The 18999-nt window shown below is 36.6% G+C and overlaps 8 protein-coding genes across 8 annotated transcripts; 4 read left to right on the plus strand and 4 right to left on the minus strand.

Moving 5' to 3' along the window:
* Positions 1-305: 305 nt before the first annotated feature.
* Positions 306-1954, plus strand: C9374_014590 (uncharacterized protein; the record flags this gene model as incomplete). Its single annotated transcript, XM_044690594.1, has 4 exons — positions 306-465; positions 738-1015; positions 1167-1371; positions 1506-1954. 4 exons carry the CDS (start codon positions 306-308, stop codon positions 1952-1954), a joined length of 1092 nt encoding a protein of 363 aa, XP_044553182.1.
* Positions 1955-2062: 108 nt separating this feature from the next.
* Positions 2063-5406, minus strand: C9374_014591 (uncharacterized protein; the record flags this gene model as incomplete). The annotated part of the gene is made up of 2 exons (XM_044690595.1): positions 2063-5160; positions 5277-5406. 2 exons carry the CDS (start codon positions 5404-5406, stop codon positions 2063-2065), a joined length of 3228 nt encoding a protein of 1075 aa, XP_044553183.1.
* A 647-nt stretch (positions 5407-6053) lies between these two features.
* On the plus strand, positions 6054-7301 carry C9374_014592 (uncharacterized protein; the record flags this gene model as incomplete). The annotated part of the gene is made up of 1 exon (XM_044690596.1): positions 6054-7301. The coding sequence occupies one exon, from the start codon at positions 6054-6056 to the stop codon at positions 7299-7301; it is 1248 nt and encodes a 415-aa protein (XP_044553184.1).
* A 174-nt stretch (positions 7302-7475) lies between these two features.
* C9374_014593 (uncharacterized protein) lies at positions 7476-9221 on the plus strand (the record flags this gene model as incomplete). Its single annotated transcript, XM_044690597.1, has 1 exon — positions 7476-9221. One exon carries the CDS (start codon positions 7476-7478, stop codon positions 9219-9221), a length of 1746 nt encoding a protein of 581 aa, XP_044553185.1.
* A 79-nt stretch (positions 9222-9300) lies between these two features.
* C9374_014594 (uncharacterized protein) lies at positions 9301-12209 on the minus strand (the record flags this gene model as incomplete). Its single annotated transcript, XM_044690598.1, has 3 exons — positions 9301-11367; positions 11571-11924; positions 12111-12209. 3 exons carry the CDS (start codon positions 12207-12209, stop codon positions 9301-9303), a joined length of 2520 nt encoding a protein of 839 aa, XP_044553186.1.
* Positions 12210-13335: 1126 nt separating this feature from the next.
* On the minus strand, positions 13336-15876 carry C9374_014595 (uncharacterized protein; the record flags this gene model as incomplete). Its single annotated transcript, XM_044690599.1, has 4 exons — positions 13336-15072; positions 15130-15588; positions 15652-15740; positions 15831-15876. 4 exons carry the CDS (start codon positions 15874-15876, stop codon positions 13336-13338), a joined length of 2331 nt encoding a protein of 776 aa, XP_044553187.1.
* A 1097-nt stretch (positions 15877-16973) lies between these two features.
* C9374_014596 (uncharacterized protein) lies at positions 16974-17402 on the plus strand (the record flags this gene model as incomplete). The annotated part of the gene is made up of 1 exon (XM_044690600.1): positions 16974-17402. One exon carries the CDS (start codon positions 16974-16976, stop codon positions 17400-17402), a length of 429 nt encoding a protein of 142 aa, XP_044553188.1.
* Positions 17403-17510: 108 nt separating this feature from the next.
* On the minus strand, positions 17511-18668 carry C9374_014597 (uncharacterized protein; the record flags this gene model as incomplete). The annotated part of the gene is made up of 1 exon (XM_044690601.1): positions 17511-18668. The coding sequence occupies one exon, from the start codon at positions 18666-18668 to the stop codon at positions 17511-17513; it is 1158 nt and encodes a 385-aa protein (XP_044553189.1).
* Between the last annotated feature and the right edge of the window lie 331 nt (positions 18669-18999).

Below are 18999 nucleotides of genomic sequence, written 5' to 3' on the forward strand. Positions count from 1 at the left end.
GCCATCGTCGTCGTAGTATTATCGTCAAAGACCTGTTGACACTCTGACAGCCAATTTGCATCAGAATAGGTTCTCTCTCTCCGTCAACCTATTCATCAACAAGAATCAAAATTCAACAACAAGAATTTACATCATCCACAAGAATTGTATTTCAACATCATTTCGGGTCATCCTCAACGTCTCGTTTACTACTCGCACTCAACCAGAAACAAAACGAGAAGAATAATTTTCAAAATTTCAAAATCCACAACTTTCAAATTCCTTTCAAAATTGTTGACATCAAGAAATTAACAACAAGAAGAAGAATGGGACTGTGTGGCGGAGGAAGTACAGAATCAACACAACAAGCAAGAGAAAAGGATAAAAAGATTGCCGATGATTTGAAAAGGACTGTTTTACAACAAAATAAGGAAATTAAATTGTTGTTATTAGGTTCTGGAGAATCTGGAAAAAGTACTCTATTCAGTATGTGTTTTTTAAATGTATTTGTGTGTTTGATGGAACCATCATGTTACAACTTTCTATATTTGGACAATCTCATCATAACAACATCATGAAATGTGGATGACTACACACGTGTGGTCATGTGATGATGCTATTTTTCTTATCCAAATGGTATCTTTGGACATAACCCGATGATGTGTCACAATTCCTTTTCACGTGAATCATTCACAATATTTTCATGATTCATTTCACACACATACAAACACACACAAACATAATCACTCAAATCATAGAACAACTCAAAATCATTCATCTCAATGGATTTAGTGAACACGAAGTAGAATCCTATGTACCTCTTGTGCGAGGTAATGTCATTACGAACATGTTAAGATTGATTGAAGCAACTTCGAAATTACAAATCAAACTTGACAATGAAGAAAATACACAAATTGCAGAGAAAATCAAAGCATTGGATCCAAATTTATTTGTAGCTGCTAAGGAATTTGATAATCCAAATAGTCAGTTAGGACTTGGAATTAAGAAACTGTGGAACGATAAAGGAATTCGATCGGTAAGTGTTGTTTTGAATTTGAATTTTTAACAGAATGATTGACATTTTCATGAATTTCGGAAATATTCTCGTGTGTTATATCATGACATGTCGCGTGATTGGAACGAATACTATTACATTCTATGGATGAACATATATAATATATATACAGGCCTATGAACGAAGAAATGAATTTCAATTATATGACTGTGCAGAATTCTTCTTTGAGAATATCGATCGAGTGAGTGCCATGAATTATGATCCAACCTATGAAGATATTATTAAATGTAGAGTGAAGACCACAGGAATTGTGGAATGTAGTTATGAAATGGATGGATTAAAATTCCGACTCGTGGATGTCGGAGGTCAGAGAAATGGTAAGTATTTGATGCAATATGATGAGTGGTGTGGTGACGATGGATGGGTCCATACAAATTCATGTCTACACACTTGTGACACATGCACGACCATTCTTCTTGTTTCATAAATTTCACACAACCAATTCTTACAGAACGTAAAAAGTGGATTCACTGTTTTGAGAGCGTGACGTGTTTACTCTTTGTGGTGGCATTGTCAGAATATGATCAAACATGCTACGAAGATGATAAAACAAATAGAATGCAAGAATCTCTGAGAATATTTGAGGAAATTGCTAATAACCAATACTTTAAACATACATCAATTTTACTATTTTTCAACAAGAAGGATTTATTTTTGAAGAAATTAGAGAAGAATCCAATTTCTGTATTTTTTCCAGATTACAAAGGCGAACCACATAATTTTGAACAATCCGTAGATCACATTACAAAATGCTTTTTGAAACTCATTCGAGAAGGTGACTCAAGTAGAGTCTATGTGCATGTGACATGTGCAACGGACACGGATAATGTGAAAACAGTTTTTGAAGATGTCAAAAACACAATTCTGAAGGAAGGACTCCACACGAAACAACATGCATAAAGCGGCGTATATCAACACACTCTTATTCTAAACCATTAATTTTTGTGATCTTCCACCGATTTTTAATTAATTTCAAAAGAAATGATCATTGCGTTTTTATCAAAAAGTTTACACAACTTGTTGAGTTGGTTCATTCTTCAATACATTTGCTTCACCCATCTTTCTCTTTTTGATGGTTTGAGCTAAGGAATTGGTTTGTTGAAGAGCCGCTTTCATTTCCATCATCTTTTTTTGCTCCACATCCTTCTTGGCCTTCTTATATTGAACTGTAAACTCCTTAATGTATGAAAAGAATTCATCTTCTTCTGTCTTGACAACCTTGTTGCTTGGAGAGAAGTGGAAATATTCACAACATTCCAAATACTCATGCTTTAAAGTTTCATACGTTTGACTCACTGTTGCTAAAAGTGGAGAACAATTGGCATGGAATGTATGTAATCGAGTTTGATATAATTCTCTTTCATCAGAATTACAAGCTTCATGAAGGTAATTGATTTGATTATGAATTTGTCTGTACTCTCTGAACAAGGTATCAATGGCATCCATGGTGATGGATACACCAAAAGTACATGCTCCACAATTTTCCAATTCTTTTTCAAAACAATAAACATCCAAGTCATCCTTTTCTAAAAGACCAACCAAGTAATGCATGAGTGTGACATCCTTAGCAGCAGAAGATTTGGTGTCTACTAACTTGGGAAGAATAGAAATGTGAAAACCATTGGCCTCTAATTGTCTCCTTCCTCTGTTCATGTAGTTGCCAACTGTGAGGACGTATTTTAGTACTTTGGCAAAGGATGAAGAGGTACGAACCACTCGAATAGCTTCTTGTTTTCTCTTAATCTTTGTTGTGAGAGAGTCCACAAATGCATCTAAATTATGCATGTAGCCAATCACATTGAGTTTAGCTTCAACGTTCTTAACATTCAACAAATCGAGTAAAAATTGTTCAGTTCTCAATAATTCACCTTTTGATTCTAGGTCCTTCTTCTTACTTGCTAAACTGAATGCAACATTGCATAGACGTTTCAAATTTTCAACATGTTGAGCGGTGAGAACGTTCGTGTCCAAAATATTGATCAATTCCATAATTTGTTGATTGGTCAATGACTTGAGACTGTTCAAAATAATTTCAACGTTTCTATTAGTTCCCATATCCAGCACAGAAGATGCCACGTTCTGGGCAACAGAAGGAGTTTTTGGTGCTAACTTGGTCGATGTGTTTGCAGTATCTTCTTTTGCAAACATCTTTTGGAAATCGCTCAAATCTAACTTAATCTCATCAACACTGGTGTTCGACCAAACAGAATTACCATTAATAACCTTAATTGGTTGCCAATGCAACTTTTTGATATTATTATCTTCTTCTTTTTGTGTAAAAGTTGAGGTTGAATTCTTCTTTTGTGGAATAAAAACTCCAGGAGGTGGAGGAGGAACATTCATGTCAATCGACTTTAACACTGGCGGTGGAGGTGGAATATTTCCCATCATTGGTGGAGGAGGTATGTTTGATACAGGCTTTGAAGTAAATGGAAGAGGAGGTGGAGGAGGAATGTTCGACTTCATCAACTCATCAAAAACTGGGTCGCTCAGATCCAACAACAAACTGTCCTGATTAAAGATATTTTCATTCTCCTTATTGCTGTTTGTTAGCGCTGGTTGTTGAGAAGGAGGTGTGAAATGAAGTAATTGTTGTTCCTTGATCATTGGGGAGAGTAAACGTTTGGAAGAAGGTGTACCAACTTTCTTTCCACTGCCACGACGAGTGACTGGTGACAGGAGCATCTTCTTTTTAGCACTTGTATCAGGTGTTGCAATTCGATTAGAGGATCGAAGCGGTGTCAACTTGGTATTAATAAACAAATGATTAGAGGAGGAGGTATTGTTAGTACTAATGCACAAATCATCAAAGATGTTGGACAAGTTATTGTCCATATCGAGTTCGTATTGAGAGAAACTTCTCTTGTGTGGAGATTTGGTATCGACCTTCTTCAATAGTGTTTCCTTATTGAGTGAGAAAACTTCGAGTTCATTCAAAAGTCCCTTCATATTTCTTCGGTGAGTTTGGTTGGTCACATGTGCAAGTCGAATTGCTACCTTATTGCCTTTCAGATAATAAGGACAACTCTTCACAGTAGAATCTAATTCCATCTTGTAGCTATTTACCTTTTCTTCATCAGATTTGTAGTACGAAAAGCGAAGTTGAATCTTCAAAGAATCGACAATTTCATTGTTGGAATGAGCCCAGTCAAGTCTATTCTTCTCGAGTGTCAAAATGTTGCCATTGTCTTGTGTGCATAAAAAGAGAGTATTGTAAGTATATCTGAAAAGTTGTTGAATTGCACCTAGTTCATCCATTTGATATCCAAATAAGATGAAATCTCCAATGAGCTTGCAAGCATTCTTCTGAATGGAGAATTGATAGTGAGGTCCTTCTAATTGTTTCTTGTTGTTGGAAGGATTGGAAATATGCTCAGCTTGTGTGCCATAGGTTGAATAAATAATTTGGTTGTTTTGTTTGATAACAAAATAAATATTGGAAGTGTTAAATGGATCAGAGAAGGAAAGAAGCTCTTCTTGTTGAGCTTGTCTGATTTTTCTGTTGGCATCCTTCTTGAAAACGTCAAGAGTTGAAAGCGATATGGATTCAAGGTTCATCATTTCTACTTCAGGAAGTGAAACCTTGGTTAAATAATTGAAGAATTTACAATAACGCACGACACTTGGTTCAAATATCGTCAAAGTATCCAATTGCTGTTTCGTAAAGAAAGATCCAATGACTTTGGAAATGGGTTTCTCTGTGACAAATTTCTTCAATTCGTAATAGGCCTCTAGAGTGGTTCTGTACATTCTCTTTGATCTAAATTCATTGTCTTCAATATAAGTTAGGAAAGAAGAGATTAAAAGCAAGGCAAAACATGTATATTGAGCGTTGGCAACGACAACAATCACACCTTGTTTTGTAGTCTTGGTAATAAAATTGTACATGGTTTTGCACATTTCGAAAAGATAGGTGATTCTTTCGAAATGCGAGATGGACGAGAGAGTCGTAATTTCAGTAATGTTTGCGCTCTCTGTGGCCCCCGTAATATCATTCGGATTCGAAAAGTATTGCCTTGTAAAATTCACAAGCATTATATCGCCATACTTGTCTTTAAGCCATTGTTCAAAATTTTCATTGTTGTCTTCATCTTCCTTGTGTATGACTGTTAATACGTTGAGTTTGTTCAGTTACAGAATTTAGTGATGATCATATTGGTCGGTAAATCAATAGTGAATCCAAACCGGAATAATGACAATCAACAATTTCTAAAATACTCACATTTGAGAAACGAGCAAATCGAGCTCTCGTATAAATTCAACTTGTACTTGGAGGTGAAGCCTTCCACCATCGTCATGATGGAGCTTTTGCTCACCACCGATGAAGGCTTGAGCCACGTTTTGAAATTCATTTTTTTGTCAGTTGGATGTGTTGATAGTTGTAACGTTCAAAAATTTGAAAACAAAATTCGCGCCAGCGTCGCACGTCTGCTTTAAAAGATTTTTTGAAACGAATGGAAAGAAGTTGCAATTGGAAAAAAACTAAGGATTACCTTCAACAAAGATGATGCCTTCGATTTGGAGTTTTTCTTAATATTCATTGGCGACCATCTACAGAAATTGGAACCTGTTCAATTTGAAAATTGTTGAATCATAATTTTCGAGCAAAGATTCTTCCCTCACTTGTGAGAATTGACATGTGTTATCATGCTACCATACCTTGTACTGTACAAGGTCATGATCATTTTAAAACATATTATTTTACGCATTACAAGCTTCATTTGCCATCGCAACACTTAAAAAAAAAGGAACAAAGAACATCGCTTCATTTTTGTCTTCAACGTCTGTGTTTCGGTTATAATAGTGAAATATTGTTTACAACAAACAACACAGAGAAGAATTTTCGTACTTCATTCACATCATTCCGAGAGTTTTGTACAACAACACGTGCGCTTAGCAAACAATTTTGAAATTCATCACGCTCTACATAATTTTTATAATAGAAGAGATTATAATTTCGAATCATCAAAAGTATTGAGCCTCATCACACAGCATCATCATGGTAATTTATTGTCCTCCACAACTTCCTGGAAACGGAAACTTTATCACTGTTGAAGCTGAAACTACACTCGGTAAAACCATTCGTTATGAAAATGATTTTTTGGTTTTGCAATCAGCAAAGAAAGGACTATTTTCAAAGCCTAGTGGTAAAAACTATAGAATAATTGCTGTAAAAACGGAAATGTTTTTAGAGCAAAAGTCGCCTTTTCATGGTAAGAAAATAATGATTGCAGAGAGTGATGAGTGGTCAGAAATTCTTTCCGATTGGAGTAAAATAGAGAGTTACTTGCTTCCGATGGTAACAGTAATTTCGAAAAAAGAGAAGGGCATGACACAGGCAGAATTTGAAGATGTTCTGAGCTCACTTACACAAAAGAAGGCATCTAAAGCAGGACTGAGACCAATTGGGTCCAAACCTGCAAAAACAAAGAAAACATTGACGATTAACGGTGTGACTGTGAACGAAAACACTTTAAAATCAGATCACGATTTTGTTGATTTAGGAGCTTCGGATTCTCCCACCATAGACGAAGAGGACGAAGACAAAGAAGAGTTGACTTCGGTAGAGACCTATGAACAAGCAGTTATTGCAATTGAAGAATTCATCAAAAAGACTGCTCTCACACAACGATTATTGGATAATTATGGAAAGAAACCTAGCTCACAGCAACGTATTGCCAATGATATCATTGAACAAACCAAACGACTGAAAGCTATACAAAAGATGCTTGACGATTTTTTCAAGACTGCATCCAAAAACTCTATTATTGAGAAAATTATTAGACAGTACTCTGAGGAAAAACCCAAATTCACCAAAATACTAAACAATCCATCACACAAAAAGATAACCAATGAAAACACCAAAGACATTTATGACAAGAAGAAACCCTCTGCGAGCAAGGACAACATGTACAATAATTCAGGAGAAATTGAGGTTGGAGACGGCTCGCAACAACAAGTACAAATACAACAACAAAAAGATCAATTTGTTCTCTCACAATGGGACAAGGCCACCATCGACGTAGAGCATGCTATTGCAAAGGAAACTCATGAGGATTTAAAACGACTGGAAACAGATTTTACCGAACTACATGGCATGTATCAAGATTTTCACTCACTAGCAGTTGAGCAACAAGAGTCCTTGGATACTATGATTGAAAACGTACAGGCTGCCAATGCTCACATTGACACAGGAGTTGAGAACGTTAAAAAGGCCAAAAAGCTGACTCGCTTTGGTTTTTTTTAAGCTTCCTCCATTTTCTTAGTTCGGTAATTATCCTTTTTTATAAATTAAATTTATTCACAACATCTACAAAGAGAGCAGATTCACATTGAACCCAATCAACAACAAGTTCTTTAAGGAACAGGAAACAACCCTTCTCATGATTGAAGAAGAGAACAAACGGAAGAATCAAAGAGAATGCAATCACCACTTCGCTTGATCCATCCAACTCCCTCAGGGACTAGTCTCGGAATGTGTGCCACCGCTTCATCGACCTCCTTTAGCACACTCGATAGTGACGATGAAGGACACACTCATCCCCAACCGTCAACAACCCTCATTGCACACAACCATCCTTTAACTCTCCAATCATTGGCCACTCCTGTCATGGTTCCAGTCTCTCCATCGTCAGAACCCAATCCAACACCATCCGTTCCATTGTTATTCACAAATTCCATGAAACCACCATCAGGTACTTTGGACATTCCATCAGCAGCAGCGGATCCAAGTACAGGTTCTTTTGCATCATCATCAACCATTCCAGTTCCTCCTCCTCCACTTCCAAGTACAAACACAACAACAACCACATCAACATTTCAACCACTACTTCCTAAACAATCCTCAAAGACTTTTAACAAGGCAGCTCTCAATATTCAAATTCCTCCTCCCACTCCTCTACCAATGAATTTTCGAGTGATCCAATCTCAACCCACCATGAATCCTAAAACGAATAACGAATTGAGTTGTAGTAGTAGTAGTAATCTCTCATCGGTTTCAAGTGTGAGTTCTCCTTCGACAGTGTACAGTGTTATTGGTGGAGGAGCATCTCGACCAACCATAGAATCTGGACTTATTGAGAATATTACTTCAAAAAAGAAGAGAGGAACCACTCGAGAGAATATCATTCTCATGGATTCGATTTTACGAGAACGTAGAGACATTTTCTATGCCATGTTAAATAATGTCTCAAAAATTAGAATTTACAGAAAAAACAAATCGAAAAAGAGTAAGACAACAACAAAGCCGACGGATTCAACGTTGGTTCAAGGAGGAGGAGGTACAGCAACAACAACAAGTCATCCTCTCACAAGTGTTTTATCTGATCGTCACCATGCATCCGTTGTAACAACAACAATGAGTCAAAAAAAGAAATCCTCATCTTCCATTGATACTGGAAATGAATATGTTGTGAAATTAAATAATGGACTCAAGTGTGAAGCATATGAAAAGAGCACGACTGAAGAAATGGAACTCTATGGTCACAAACGACAATTTAAAATCTCCATGTACTACACACAAAATGAAATGGATCGTGCAGAATCAGACATGATGGATCCAAGTCCATTGATTCGTGAGGATCGATTTACATTTCTTGATCAACTTCGTGGATTGAAACCAAGTATTCAAACCTATCGAGTGATTGATCTTGTTCATCCCTATCACTTGTTTACGACTGAATTGGAAATCATTGAACCAAAATCAGGCCGTTTGTTGGGTCGAGTGTTAAAAAAGACCTTATTGAAAACACATTATTTGATTCAAACAGTTGAAGGCAAGATGGAGAACGACAAGCCCAAATATAATACTCTGTTCACATTGTACAAACAAAAGAAGAAAGAACACCATTCGAGGGGAAAGGAAGATGGAGTGAAAAAAACAACACTGCCTTCATTGGTGAGCAGCACCAACGGTCACACCACAAACACTGTGGTTGAAACAGCTCAGACGAAGAAGCTTCAAAAAGTGTTGGACTTTTTCGTAGTATTTAACTTGAACGAAGATGTTGTTGCAACCATTACAAGAAAGTGCAATCCTGACTATGAGAAGAAGGGATATTTTGCAGATTATCATAAGGTGCACTTTTTGTTTGAAACAACTCCCTATGAAAGAACATTGATGCTTTCAGCTGTGTTTCTGCTTGATATCGAACATTTCGGAAATTAAGGTTGATTGGAACACATTTTGTCTTTGTTATAAAAAGGATAAAAGAAATGGTTAAAAGTAAATAACAATTTTAATAAAATTAATACTTAGAAACTGTGGATCTTCGGAGAGTATTCATCTCTTCTTGAGCTTGTTTATCCTTTTGTTCAAACATGGAACGAATGGCACTCAATTGCATTCCCTTCGTTGGAATATCAATCTTCTTCTCAACTCTCTTGTTTTCTTGTTGTGATTGGTTGAGAACATTGTTAAATCTGCCATACTTCTTGAACTTCTTCATGAGTTCAACCTTCCATGGTGGTAAAACGTTTCCTTCTTCGTCATAATAGACTTCTTCTTCTTCCATTGCTGCTTCATCTTCAATGTATAATCTTGGAGATTGTCTTGGTGATTGATATCTTGGAGATGTAAGTGATGAACTCCTTTCAGGTGTTGTTTTATCCTTATTGTCATTCTTGACTGGAGTTGAATCCCATCCATTTTGATTTTCTGCATCATCCATAGATTGTGTGACATGTTTTTGAGACAAAGTTGACACAGATGTAGTGCTTGGAATTTCCATAGAAATCTCCTTCACATCCTCATCCACAGTTTCCACAACAATGTTTGGTTCCACTTTTTCAGGCAATGCACTTGTTTCCACCATCTTGTCACGAGGTGTCGTTGCAACTTGATCACGTGGACTTGTTGCAATCTTGTCACGAGGTGTCGTTGCTTTTGGTTCAACATGTGGATTTCTATCTTCAACCACCACCACCACTGCTTGATCTCGTGGTGTGATTGGTTTTTGTTCATCACGAGGTGTTTTAGGTTGAGCAGTGGTGCCTGTTGTTGTTGTTGTTGTTGAATCGTAAGTTGCAGTGACTTGTGGTTCTTCCACGAGTTGTGGAGTTGCTACGACTTGTGAAGAAACGGAATCATTCAATGTTGTTATTGTTATTGTCGAGGTTGGTTGTTCTTTACGTGGTGATGTGAGTGACGATGATGATGATGATGACGACGATGTTGTTGTTGTTGTTGTGACTTCTGAAATTGGTTTCACAAATTGAAGTCGAACTGGTCTTGGAGAATTTTCTTGTTGTTCCATTGATGTGGAGGATGATGGATTCGAAGAAGAAGTGGATGAAATTGGTTCATTGAATGGTTGTGTTGTTGGAGATTGATCCATTGGAGAAGTGACAGGTTTTTGTGTCTTTTTCCTTGGTTTGAATCGATTTTCAACATCTCCCTTCTTGGTTCTCGTTAATTTGCTACGAGCAATGGCTTGCACGTACAATGCAGCGAGATTGAGTAACACAATGGGATATCCTTTTGGTTTTGCTTGATCCTTTCCAGTGTCTTTCTTTTTCTTTCTGAGTTCTTCAAGAGTCGAATTCAAATGTGACACCCATTTCTCACGTGATTTGGTATCATTGGTTTCAAATGTATAAGTCTCTTTGGATGTAATTAATTGGAATAAAGTTGGAATGTTAAATCTTTCACTTTCAAAGGATGTGAAATCTCGAACCCAAATATCCTCAACGACACTATCTGAAGGAGTACTTGGTGACGACGCTGTGGACATGAGTGGTGAAGAAGTTGGTGTGGGTGTAGGTGATGACAATATTAATTTTTCAGTATTGAATTTGATGGTGAATGTAATGGTATAGAAATGTTCTGGAATTTCATTGTCATCGTCATCGAATGCTCCAGTAGATCTTTCAATATTAGTATTGTCTTCTCCATTTCTAAATAATGTCAATCTCTTTTTTTCTTTGGTTGGTTGTGGTTTGAATTTGTCTTCAATGAGTTTCCGTTTGATTGCTTCTGGAACTTCATTACAACAAACAAGCATGTCACTAAATAGGAAAAAGTAATGTTTTTGTTTGTTCAATGCATTGTCACTCAATATACTCAATTCTCCTTCAAAGACATATTTTCTGTGAGGTTCTACAATGTTTGTAATACCACTTCCTTTACCAGATTGATTTAAAACGAAAATTTCTTTCAATTTGATGAGTTTGTTTCTATTTTCAATTTCAGTAATTTGTCGATTCAAGTGATCAGCTACTTCTTTCATCTTTTCTGAGGCAAGTTTCAAATTGTCATAATCTACATGAGTTCTTGGTGTATTCTTTAATACTTCTGAAAGTAACAAATTGTAACGCTATAAAATTGATAACATTTCAAGGATTTGCAAGATCATCATCATGATTATTAACATTAGTCATCATGATTATGAACATTAGATCAGTCACGCACACACACACAATATATTAACAAATTCATTGTCACACAAGATTGTGTGTCAATACAAATTCATGAATGGAATCAACCAACAACACTCGGGTCATCATGTATAGTACTTACTGGAATTCGTTGTACAGGTTGAATTAACAATTGTTTAAACGTCTGTTGATTGGCCTCTTTCGAACGTTCATCCGTCTTTTTGAGCCACTCTGAGAATTTCTTATTTTTTGGATTCTTGTCTGCCTCTCGAATGCTATTGAGTGCAGCTTCATAGTTACTAAAGTATTGTGTATATGTTTTTAGAAACGGGACAATCATTTGAAAAGTTTTTCCAATGTCATCTTCACTCGCATTTTTCAATTTGGTCAACAAGTGATTATTGAAATTCACAATGACTGTCAAATTGGACACGATGGTGTTGAGTTCTCGACCGAATTTCAAGTATTTGTTCTTTTTCAAAGGAACAATATAATTCTGGAATGTATACATGTGGTGTATGTAGGGAATGTTCCGTGGTTGTTGATGACCGAATAGACAAGCAAGTTCCAAGTTCATTCAGAAGAAAGGTTTGGATGAACATGACCACACATGTGTGATAAACAGTCATGAGTTCATAGATGACCATCATGGTCAGAAAGCTGTCCAATGTCAACCACATACCTTGTTCAATAACTCGAGAGAATACAAATACTTCTCCTCCGTGTCTATAATTTCTTCAAAGATCTTTCTTCTCTTTTCCTTGTCAAATTGTTTACTCATATTGTCGATGATTGTTTTTGAGTTGTTGTAATAATAATAATAATCGATGAGATTGACAACTGATGATGATATCGTGAATCAATGAATATACAATAAAATCAACAATCCGCACAATGATAACGTGTTGTTGTTGTTGAAAGATGTGTTTGAAATTTCGTAAATGTTTAAATCTCTACACACTCGATTCAAATTTGAAAATTATTGAATGTTCGAGTAGAAATGATGAACAAGTGAGAGGGATGGAGGAATGAATGGTGGTGATAGGAAAGACTTGTCTTTAAAAAGACAAGAGAGGATTCGTTCGAACGAGTGAGAGCGAGATTTTTTTTTAATGACAGGAGTGGCGAGTGACAGATGAATTTTTTTGATGTCTACAGTGAGAGCATAAACTGGAAAGGTTCATGAGAGATCTCGGCGAGAATTAGTAGTAGGGTTGGTTCGGACAAGGTAAGTGTACATTGAGGTTGATTGCTAGTTGTTTTAAAATAGACACAAACTGGCTCTTGAAAGTTTTATTGACGGACAAAATTGAAACAATCTAAAAGTTGTGAATGAAAATTGAAGGTGAAATAAGGCGGCCCGTAAAGAAAGGGCATCTGTAGTTTCAATAACGAAAGAGCAAGAGAGGTTTCTAGGGTTAGGGTGATAAATGACCGAGCTTATATAGAAACTTCCATTTTTGATATAACGTTCGTTTGAAATTTTCTTTTGCTTGCTTGACTTTGCTTTTTTCTTTGTACTTGGGCTTGTGTTGCAGGTAATCAGAATACATTGTGCTTTTTTTTTTTGAACTGTGATGACGGTACTAACAGAAAGGAAGACCAAAGGAGATTCTAAATTGATATCGGTGGAGAAAAACGGCAATTTGCTAAATTTTAACAAACCAACCTTTGCACTTTATTTTTGAGAGAACCAGTAACAAAGATAATGTAATATCCCGTGTAGTCCAATGGTTAGGATACCTGGCTTTCACCCAGGAGGTCCGGGTTCGATTCCCGGCATGGGAGCTTCTATTTTTTCTTTTTGCTTGGTTGTATCCAAGGTATTAGGTGTTTTGTTATTGGAAAGGGGATGTAAAGCACAGTGAGAGGACGGTGTTGGAAAACGAATTTATTTCTCCATGTCACTACGATGTCAATCTGGTCATAATCTCTGGTTTCATTTTTGCTACCTTACTTTTGAATTCTTTTGTTTCTCCGTCCCGTAATGCAAAAATAATGGCGAGAGAGTTGTTTTCTGTTTCCTCTGCAGTAATTAAAAATTTAACATCTTTCTTTGCATGGATGCATCTCAAAATAAGAAATGGTTGAAGGAGGAGAGGAGAAGCATCTGTGCTTAAAGCATGTATAGGACTCTTTTTGATGGTTGTATCAATGGTTAATATCGGTTTTTGTCGTGGACCATCAATCATGGAGCAGCTGGCTGACGACCGCATATCTGAGGCAGAATGAGGAGTATAAGGAAGCTCATCTTTTTCTCCGTCTTCACTCCTGTCACTCTTGCATGACATATCTGAATCAGATGAAACTCTAACCATTTGACTGACAGTGGATGTATTCCCCATGAACACTTGGCTGCTGCTTGTTGGAAGCCTAATATCCTTCTTCTTCACCTCAACTTTAAAGTGGCAATCAAATTGCTTTAAAATGTCCATAAGAATTCTTCCGATAATTTTGTGGAGATTTGGAATGTGCTTGTTCTTTTCAAAGAATCCATTCAATAACATAGTTTCAAGCATCAAGTTTGGTTGGCTCTGTGGTCCTTTGGTCCATCTATGCTCTTTTATCTGTTTGAGAGTTGCTCTAACTTTTGGATTAGGTTGAAGCATACCAAAAATCAGCTCTTGGCATTCCACAGAGACCTCAACATCGTCAGGATATGTATATCTAGCGTTCTTGATGTCATCAAACATGGTATTTACGTCAGAAGAGCAGAAAGGAAGTTTGGATGTGACGAAACAGTATAAAATAATACCAGCGCTCCAAATATCTATTTTCTCTCCAGCATAAACCTTTCCTTCAATTTGTTCTGGAGAAAGATGATATAAACTTCCTACAAGTTGAGTTGAAAACAAATCCCAACCTTTCTTAAAAATTCTTGCTTGACCAAAGTCAGTAATCTTTAAATGCCCTTCGTTATCAAGTAACAAATTTTCAAGACGCAGGTCTCTATGACAAACTCCCATTTCGTGGCAGTAGGACAGCCCATCAACAAGTTGATTGAAATAATATCTGGCCAATTTCTCATCAAAAGGTTTGTCCTTGATGTGTTCATAGAGAGAGCCACCTCCGCATAATTCAATAACAAGATACACATATTCGTCATCTTCAAGTACTTCATACAATTGTACGACATTTTTGTGTTTCAGCATTTGCATCGCTTGAATCTCAATGTCCAGTCTTGACATGTCGCTCACATTACCTCTCTTAATGATTTTTATGGCTCTCTTTTCGTTGTAATCGTCAACATGGTGAGCATATCTTACAACTCCATAGCTTCCACGGCCAAGTATATGGGTCATTTTCCAATCACCAATAATCTTTGAATCAGTGTTCTCAAGATGAAGTGCTTCATATTTGGTCAAAATTATCTCTCCTAACTTCATAAATTCTTGCTGATTTAAAAATCCGTGGCCCTCTACATCATACTCATCCATTATTCGATCTACCAATCTATTGAACTTTTGAACCTCTTCTTCATGGGTTAGGATGTGATTAGTAATGTTGGTAGAATGATGATTGTGTTCTTCATCACTGTCTGTGTCAAACAGTAGACATTCAAGATCTATTCCGTCCTTTTGAACTGCTTTCAGAATCAGTTCCAGTTGTTTTCGGGAAATTCTACCACTACGGTCAACGTCAGACTATTGAAAGGTTTGTTATTACATTGTGATGTAGTTTAGATTAAATGAATTACGTACCAGTTTAAACAGCCAGTTCAAAAAATTCTTTCGCCCTTCCTTACAAAACATTTCCTTGTGCAAGGCAGGTAATAGCTCGTAATTGACACGGTCCTTTACCAAATCTGAAAAGGCATGTTCTGATGTCAATCTCTTGCATGTTGGCGATTTGGAAGGTGAAGCAAAGAATTTCACAGAGAGTTTTTCTGCGCTTGTTGGAGAAACGTTGCCAGAGCCATACGAAGACAAGGTATCAAGTGATTGATTGTGGTTTTCTAAATTTTCGTTGCTTGTACTTCTGCCAAACAATTTTCCAATAATTGATGCTACGTCTGATGTGGCTGAATGATGATGACTCTCATGTAAATGCTTCTCTTTATCTTCCGTTTCTTTTTCGACCTGGTGTTTAATGCGCTGAACGAACTTGTCCATTTCTACGAACTCTTTGTAATTGAGTTTTCCCTCTTTTCCCAAATCGAACTAGTTTTCATTGTGAGTTTTGAAGGTAAGTATTGAATAGATTATGCAGAGATTCACACTTACGTGATAAAGCGTGGTAAGAGATGAAAATGAGGAGCCAAGCTGCTCATCCGAATTTAACAGCTCGCTCAAACTAACTTTTCCGGATTTATCTAATGAGTCAGATTAAGAGTATTAATTAATCATGGCAATGATTGTTATTGTTTCAACAAGGAGTGTTCACAAGTCACAAAATTGCTTACCTTTATCCAATTGCTCGAAAATCTTTCTAGCGTTGCTATTTCCCATTCTTAAAGAGGTGAAGTAAATATTGATGGTTAGAGGTCAAATAATATCTTGACAATGATGTCGAGTATGAGTAAGCTAAAGTTTAAATGAAAAGATGTTATTTTCGGCAGTAATAATCATGTAAGAAGTTATTTCTTCCTCTACTCTCTGTTGCAATAGTAATGAAGTATAACGAATATCTGAGCGAAGAAAAAAGTTAATAATACTACTATCACGAGAATGACAATATACAAGAGTGCGGATTGAATATGAAGAAAATAGCTCGATGTTCCGAGTTATTATCTTTTCTCTTTGTACAATGTTCAATAAATTAATTTAGGTTTGATGATGGTGGTGAGTTGTTGTTATTTTTGGGTAACGTTCACAATAATAACAAACAACGATGATGATGATGATGACTAGTTAAAGTACTACCAAAGCGAGTAGGAAGAAAATAATTTAAAAAATCCGCTAAAGCAAAATGGGGGTTATTGTTGATGAATGAATGGTGATGGTGATTTTATAGATGGCACCTATCTACGATTCGAAGCAGCACAAATGTACTACTACCTTCGTAGTCGCAACGACGTTGTAGTTCAACTCTTCACGAGAGAGTTCTCCTCACTCACGAGTTTTGAAATTTTTTACGGTCAAAAGGGATATTATTTTCGTAATGTACAACTTGGCACAGGAGGTGATGACAACAGGCATCAAATCTTTTGTGGGAGGTTACCACAAACACACAATGAGAGCAACTAATTTGTTGAGATTGGCAGTGATGCGAATTTGTTCATTGTATTATCCAACATAGGTTCAAATTGAAAGAAAAGAAAACGATATAAAGACGCCTTGTAGAGATATTTGGTAAAGAGAAAACTATCATGCAAATACCCTACGCTCAGAGAAGGAGTTTATTAAGTTACAATTACGGATTGGTTGCTTTTCATCATGAATAAAGCCAATTCATCTGATAATGGTCCAACTGACTTCAGTACCATCGAACCACAGCTCAGTGTCAAGTGCCACGAATTTTATATGACGTTGTAAACTCTCATTTTCGGATGACTGAATTTTTTGAAAAAATTTGTTGAAAAAAAATACGCCAAAATCATTCCACCATGTCTGAAGAACTTGTGCAAACTTTTGGAAAGAAGAAGACTGCTATTGCTGTCGCTCAATGTAAGAAGGGAAAGGGTCTCATCAAGGTTAACGGTACCCCACTCGAACTTATCCAACCTGAAATCTTGAGATTCAAGCTCTTCGAGCCTGTTCTCTTGTTGGGTAAGGACAAATTCAAGCAAGTTGACATCAGAATTAGAACCAGAGGAGGTGGTAAGGTCTCTCAAGTCTATGCTATCCGTCAAGCTATTGCCAAGGCTCTCGTCTCATACTATCAAAAGTATGTTGATGAAGCATCCAAGAGAGATATCAAGCAATCCTTGTTGGAATATGACAGATCATTGCTCGTTGCTGATCCAAGAAGAAGAGAACCAAAGAAGTTTGGAGGTCGTAAGGCTAGAGCAAGATTCCAAAAGTCTTACCGTTAAACTATTACTTGCGTCAATCGCAACAATATACCCTTTATAAAAACAAAAATTTATTTCATCATTTCCGATAGTTCTTGTGAAGTGATAAAACTGTGTGGAATGAACTATTTATTTAAGGTTGTTGATAGTGTTTGGCTGATTCAACGCGCTGCCTGTGTCAGTTGTTGTCGAGAGTGGCGAATTGCTCAATGGAGAGGAAGAAGAGGCCATCAAATCAAACAATGGCTTGGCATAACTAAAAGTAAGGAAGAAGAAGAATGGAATTTGCAAAAGGGCTACCACAAATATAAAGTAATTTCTCTTTGAAGCAGTGCTATCTCCTCTAAGTCTCATACTGTTGTCTGATGAGTGAACACCGGCTCTTCTTAATGACTTGATCATGAAAGTGGACATCATAATGCTGAAAATCAGTAATGCAGGATAATACACATAGGTTCCGAATAGAGATGTCAATAATAAGGTCAAAATAATTCCGATATATTTGTACCCTGAATAGGCAGCCACATCAAGAACTCCTAAACTACTTGGAACACCAAGGAAATAAAATCCAAATTTTACAATCGAAATTTCTAAAAGTGACGTGATGAAACCTTTCATTCCGATACTGTACAGAAGATCGGGTTTAAACTCCTTGTAAGCGCCCATGATAAAACACACCAACAATACGTAGGTAATATATCCCATGAGAGGGATGTATAAATCTGGGCCATTTAGATGTCTTTCCTGTTGAGGAGTAGGAGTATTTCCTTGTTGAGATGGGTTGAAATTGGCTGATGATGTATTGGATTGATCTTGGAACTTTTTGAAGGGAAACAAGACCATCAATAATTTTCTGCTGACATAACTGTTTGTCACATTAAAATAACATTTCAATCCGTCAAACCATTGCCAATATCGGCTACTCATATCATTTGTTCGTTCTCCAACACTGTCATATATTTGATTGACTCCCAAATTAAACATAAAGTCAGCTGCCGGATTTTGAAAAAGCATATTTCCTCCTCCATTTTGAAAGGCTCCAAATAAATTACCAAATCCACCAACACCAGAATTATGACCACTTGATGATGATGCATGCATATTCATTGATGAATCCATTGCTCCGCTCGAATGAACATCTCCTCCAAGAGGTGGTGATGAAGCTCCTCCGACAGAACTTCTAGAGCTAAACCCGCTATCAAAAAAATCCAGACTTTGTGTTGGTGATGTTGCGTCCACGTTGAAACCAACATCATCAAAGAGAATATTTCTTCGATCGTTGTGCATTTTTTATTATTTTTTTTAAAATGACGTGTTCTGTTCCGTTGCTGCCAATTTATCAAATTCCACAATGTCATTATTCGAATATTGTTTCAAAAGCGCGACATGCAAATTCACCAATAACAATACAATTAATGTTATCAAAATTGATGACAGAAATTGACCAAAGCTTATCGTCTCCATTAACAACTCCTCCAACAGCCTCTTCAAAGCTTTATTCAGCAGAAAACATTACCTCCCAAAGAACATGTAAGAGTTGAAGGATGTTAAAAATTCAAACCTTGAATTGTCATCTGATCTCTTCAATTTTGCCCAGCCAAATTTCAAAAAAGAGTAA

This window comes from Naegleria lovaniensis, assembly GCF_003324165.1.
Source record: "Naegleria lovaniensis strain ATCC 30569 chromosome Unknown tig008, whole genome shotgun sequence".
NCBI classification, from domain to species: Eukaryota; Heterolobosea; class Eutetramitea; order Acrasida; family Naegleriidae; genus Naegleria; species Naegleria lovaniensis.